At 48.4% G+C, this 6112-nt stretch overlaps 1 protein-coding gene across 1 annotated transcript; it reads left to right on the forward strand.

The window, feature by feature from the left end:
* Positions 1 to 1208: 1208 nt before the first annotated feature.
* Positions 1209 to 2071, forward strand: LOC125118818 (polyadenylate-binding protein 1-like 2). The gene has a single exon (XM_047765653.1). The coding sequence runs from the start codon at positions 1306 to 1308 to the stop codon at positions 1906 to 1908; it is 603 nt and encodes a 200-aa protein (XP_047621609.1). The 5' UTR covers positions 1209 to 1305; the 3' UTR covers positions 1909 to 2071.
* Positions 2072 to 6112: the final 4041 nt, after the last annotated feature.

The following is a 6112-nucleotide window of genomic DNA, read 5'->3' on the forward strand; positions in this document are numbered from 1 at the left end:
GAGAGAAGAGACAGAGAGACAGAGAGACAGAGAGAGAGAGTGTGTGTGTGTGTGTGTGTGTGTGTGTGTGTGTGTGTGTGTGGTGTTGAAGTGGGTAGAGCCCCCGAGCGTGAGAAAACCATTTTTCTTGGCTTTGTTTGGACCAGCCAAGTGTATTCTCAACAGCCACCCACCCTCCCTCGCAAGGTGCTTGATTGAGTCATTTAGACGTTCTTTGGGGGAGAGGAGGAATAAAACCAAGCTCCCTACATCTAAACCCCTATTCCCTTGGTCCACCTGGAGCCCTTCCCCTTGGCTCCCTCTTCATACACACCCAGGCGATCCAAGAGGCTGAGGGCTCACACCCCCCGCCCCCCAACCCCAAGCCTCCCGCTCCCGCCCCCTCCCACCGCCCGCGGCCCCGCAGCCCCGCAGCAGCCACAGGGGGAACCAAAGAGACAGAAGCCTTCCCAGCTGCCCGGACCACAGACGCCAACACCCCCCGCCCCCCACCACACGCCGCCCGCCCGCGCCCCGCACGCTAGCCCACGACCGAGCGGCGGCGGCGGCAGCGGCAGCGGCGGCAGCAGCAGCAGCAGGCTGCAGGCTGCGGCGACTCGCACCGGTGCGCTCCTGGCAGCGCTCGCCATCGCAGGTGATTGGGACTCCCCAGATCGGCTCGCCCGGGATCCCTCTCCCCAGCTCGCGCTCGCGCCCCCAGCCCGGGTTCCGGGGCCCACCCACCCTCCTGCTCTCCTGCTCTCCTGCTCTCCTGCCCTCCTGCCCTCCTGCCCTCTCCCGCCTCTCTGCCCCCCCCCAGCTCGCGGGAAGGGAGGTCGCGGCAGCGGCCCGGCGGCACCGGCGACCGTGGCGACAGCGGCGAGAGTGGCGGCAGCGGTGGCAGCGGCGGCTGCGGCGGCGGCGGAGGCTGCGGCGGCGACCGTGGCAGAGGCGGTGGCGGAGGCCTCTGTGGCGGAGGCGGAAGCAGAGGTGGAGGCTGAGGTGGAGGCCGAGGCCTCAGTAGTGGAGGCAGTGGCGGAGGCCACCCTGGGGGAGGCGGCGGCAGCCCTGGCGGAGGAGGAGGCGAAGGCCGCCCTGGCGGCAGCGGCCGTAGCGGTGGCGGAGGCCAGCGCGGCCGAAGCCGCTGCCGCCGCCGCCGCAGCAGCAGAGGCTGCGGCGCCCCCCTTGGGGGAGGCCGATGCGGATGCGGATGCCGAGGTGGCGGCAGCGGTAGCGGCGGCGGCGGCGGCGGCGGCGGCTGCCGCCGCGGATGCAGATGCGGATGTGGAGACGGGCGGGGGCTCCGAGGGAAACCCGGACTTTCCTATGGCCTCGCTCTATGTGGGCGACCTGCACCCTGAGGTGACGGAGGCAATGCTGTATGAGAAGTTCAGCCCGGCCGGGCCCATCCTCTCCATCCGCATCTGCAGGGACAAGATCACCCGCCGCTCGTTGGGCTATGCATATGTCAACTACCAGCAACCGGTGGACGCCAAGCGGGCCCTGGAGACCCTGAACTTTGATGTCATTAAGGGCAGGCCAGTGCGCATCATGTGGTCCCAGCGGGACCCCTCGCTCCGCAAGAGCGGGGTGGGCAACGTCTTCATCAAGAACCTGGGCAAGACCATCGACAACAAGGCTCTGTACAACATCTTCTCGGCGTTCGGCAACATCCTCTCCTGCAAAGTGGCCTGCGACGAAAAGGGGCCCAAGGGCTACGGGTTCGTGCACTTCCAGAAGCAGGAGTCCGCCGAGCGCGCCATCGACGCGATGAATGGCATGTTCCTGAACTACCGCAAAATTTTCGTTGGGAGATTCAAGTCGCATAAAGAACGAGAGGCCGAAAGGGGAGCCTGGGCCAGACAGTCCACCAGTGCTGACGTCAAGGATTTCGAGGAAGACACCGACGAGGAGGCCACCTTGCGATGAAGACATCCCAGGAGCGAGCCAGCCAGCAGAGCCAAGCCTTGGCTCCCACCCGGTTTACAACCCCCCTTTGCCTCCCCCACCCCCAACCCACCAGCAGTATATTGTATTGGGAGTGCAGGTCTCTCGCTCTCTCGCTCTCGCTATCTCGCTCTCTGTCCGTCTCTCTCTCTCCCCCCTTCCACCTTGCCTCCCTCCATCTCTCCCTCCCTCCCTCTCTGTCTCTCTCCCCTGCCCTCTCGCCCCCTCCCCCTTCCCCCACACCCACCTTGGATCTTGTGAATAACCTTGCTAATCTGTGCCACTTGATAGGTTAAAGCCTGCCTCTTCTCCTTGTGGTTTGGTTTAAAAAGCACTTTCTCTCTTTGTTTATTGCACAGGTGATACAATTTCATGGTAGGAACATCAGGAAGGAGAAGGAAGTCAGATGAGGGAAAACCAAGAGAGCAATTGCTCCCCATGACCCTACTACCCAGAGACAACCACTTTTACCTTTTTGGTGTGCTCTTTATCCAGGCTCTCTTTTCTCCCTCTCTCTCCTGCCCTTCCTCACCTCCCCCCCCCCCTTCACCTTCCCCTTTAACACACTGTTATAGAATGGTTCATGTATGTGGTGTTTCTTAACCTGCTTTTTCAAAAACAAAAACCAAACAAAAATCAACCCACTGAACTCCTTTCCATGTTATTCAACAGGCTTCAGAAACATAATCTTCGGTGCCTGCAGAGTGTATCAATGGACCCTATCGTTTCTGTAATCATTCCCGCATTGTTGGACATTCAGGTGGTGCCTAGTTCTTTCCGTGTTTAAACCCAGCACTGTGTATACTCTGATGAGTGAATTCTTCCTTGTCAAGCCAAATCTTCGCTAGCATACCGGATGATCTTAATTGTGGACTTGCAGGATCCACATGTGGACATTTTAAAGACCTTTCCTGTGTGTTGCCAAATGGCCCCTTCATAAGCATTGTACTGATTTGCATTCATGCCAGCCAGCTCAGCTAGTAAAAAGAGTATGCCCATTTTCCCTGCATAGTCTCCTGGTCACTGGCACTGACGTGTGTGTGTGTGTGTGTGTGTGTGTGTGTGTGCGCGCGCCTGTGTGTGTGTGTGTCTGTGTCTGTGTTGGCCAGCTTGATGGGCTGCAAATGGTATTTCGCTGTCCTTGGTTGTTTTGCTGAATTTAAATATTGTTTATCACCTCCTTCCCCTGTGCCTACTTCCTGCCCTTTTCCCCATTGTCAGAAAAATAATTCAGCTTCATTGCAGGAAAAAAAAAAAAATCGCAAAGCAGACTAGTTAACAGAAGAAAATTATTGTCACCGGTAATCAATCCTAATGACCACCCCTATCTTCCTGAAGCATTTTCATCTATACTTGTCTAATATTTTCTAAGAATTACTGAAACATTTTGGCTGTATCGCTCTAGTATTTTTTGTATTCATATATCACGTATGTATATAATATGTACATACTGTTTTTATACCTGCTTTTCACACATGCATTTGTGTGTATATATATGTATATTTATACACACACATACCCTTGAACTTCATTTCATGTCATTAAAGATACTTTTAAAATATTTTCTCTTGCTGTTAATGTTTCATTGAATTAATGACTTAACAGGTGGTTATATGTATGTACATACATATCCGTGTCTGTTCTCTTTGTGTGTGTATATTGTATATAGAGTTTAACTACTTCTTCATTGTTGTACATCTAGGTTGTTTTTCCTTTTTCTTTATTCAAACCAAGCTACCTAGTGCATTATATGGCACTATTCTTGCTGACTTTCCAGTTCTTTTCTTAATTAAATATTGCAAAAAAATTTAAATATCAAAAGATACCAGCAGTTTGGTGAGGGATTGCATTATTAACTGGCTGTCTGTAGAGATACTATAAGTTTAACTTTGTAAGCTGCACGAGCATTTTAAGAGGACCTGGATTACCTGTGTTATTTTCTGCACTTGGTATTGCAATCATTTCTGAATTTTCCAAATATTTGTCAGGGAATTAGGATCTTTTAAAAGTTTATTATTTTAAACATAATTTATACAATCTTTACATGATTATAATATAAATATTTTAATTGTTAATATAACAAAAGAAAGTCACTACTTTTACCACTACTTGACAAAATACATGTTTAACTAGTAGATATCTACATACCTTTATATTTATAATAAAATATGCATTGTTTCATTGGAGGGTATTTTCACTTTAATATTTCTCTGTGACCATTTTTCTAAATCATTAAATATTCTCCTTGAATTCTGTTGTTACATAATATTCCATCAGAGGGACGAGCTATAATTTCTACAACCAAGCATCCTTGGGGTATATTTAAAATAGTTCTGATATCTTTCATGTAAGATCAATTCTGTAATGAACACCTTTGTACCTGAATGTCTTGGAATATTTCAATGGAATTGTGGATTGATATGTATAGACGTGTCAAATATTTTTCTTGGTCTTCTACCACGTGTTTCTCCCTTAATTTCTTTATCAACCAATACTGTGGAAGAGTGCACATATGTTGCCCAGCTTCTTTTTTTATAATTTTTTTTTATTTTCCCACTGTACAGCAAGGGGGTCAGGTTATCCTTACATGTATACATTACAATTACATTTTTCCCCCAGCCTTTCTTCTGTTGCAACATGAGTATCTAGACAAAGTTCTCAATGCTATTCAGCAGGATCTCCTTGTAAATCTATTCTAAGTTGTGTCTGATAAGCCCAAGCTCCCGATCCCTCCCACTCCCTCCCCCTCCCATCAGGCAGCCACAAGTCTTTTCATGACTTTCTTTTCTGTGGAGATGTTCATTTGTGCTGGATATTAGATTCCAGTTATAAGTGATATCATATGGTATTTGTCTTTGTCTTTCTGGCTCATTTCACTCAGTATGAGATTCTCTAGCTCCATCCATGTTGCTGCAAATGGCATGATGTCGTTCTTTTTTATGGCTGAGTAGTATTCCATTGTGTACATATACCACCTCTTCCGAATCCAATCATCTGTCGATGGACATTTGGCTTGTTTCCATGTCTTGGCTATTGTGAATAGTGCTGCAATGAACATGCAGGTGCACGTGTCTCTTTTAAGTAGAGTTTTGTCCGGATAGATGCCCAAGAGTGGGATTGCGGGGTCATATGGAAGTTCTATGTATGGGTTTCTAAGGTATCTCCAGACTGTTCTCCATAGTGGCTGTACCAGTTGACATTCCCACCAACAGTGCAGGAGGGTTCCCTTTTCTCCACAGCCCCTCCAGCACTTGTTATTTGTGGATTTATTAATGATGGCCATTCTGACTGGTGTGAGGTGATATCTCATGGTAGTTTTGATTGGCATTGCTCTTATAACCAGCGATGTTGAGCATTTTTTCATGTGTTTGCTGGCCATCTGTATATCTTCCTTGGAGAACAGTCTGCTTAGGTCTTTTGCCCATTTTTCCATTGGCTGATTGGCTTTTTGCTGTTGGGTTGTATACGTTGTTTGTATATTCTAGAGATTAAGCCCTTGTCGGTTGCATCATTTGAAACTGTTTTCTCCCATTCTGAAAGTTGTCTTTTTGTTTTCTTTTGGGTTTCCTTTGCTGTGCAAAAGCTTTTCAGTTTGATGAGGTCCCATGGGTGTATTTTTGCTCTAATTTCGATTGCTTTGGGAGACTGACCTGAGAAAATATTCATGATGTTGATGTCAGAGAGTGTTTTGCCTATGTTTTCTTCTAGGAGTTTGATGGTGTCCTGTCGTATATTTAAGTCTTTCAGCCATTTTGAGTGTATTTTGGTGGGTGGTGTGAGGGTGTGTTCTAGTTTCATTGCTTTGCATGCAGCTGTCCAGGTTTCCCAGCAATGCTTGCTGAATAGACTTTCTTTTCCCATTTTATGTTCTTGCCTCCCTTGTCAATGATTAATGGACCATAGGTGTCAGGGTTTATTTCTGGATTCTCTATTCTGTTCCATTGGTCTGTCTGTCTGTTTTGATACCAGTACCACACTGTTTTGATGACTGTGGCTTTGTAGTATTTCTTGAAGTCTGGGAGAGTGATGCCTCCTGCTTGGTTTCTGTTCTCAGGATTGCTTTGGCGATTCTGGGTCTTTTGTGGTTCCATCTAAATGTTTGGATTGTTTGTTCTAGTTCTGTGAAAAATGTCCTGGGTCATTGGATAGGGATTGCATTGAATCTGTAGATTGCTTTGGGTAGTAT

The sequence above is a fragment of the Phacochoerus africanus genome, chromosome X, assembly GCF_016906955.1.
Source record: "Phacochoerus africanus isolate WHEZ1 chromosome X, ROS_Pafr_v1, whole genome shotgun sequence".
Taxonomy (NCBI): Eukaryota; Metazoa; Chordata; class Mammalia; order Artiodactyla; family Suidae; genus Phacochoerus; species Phacochoerus africanus.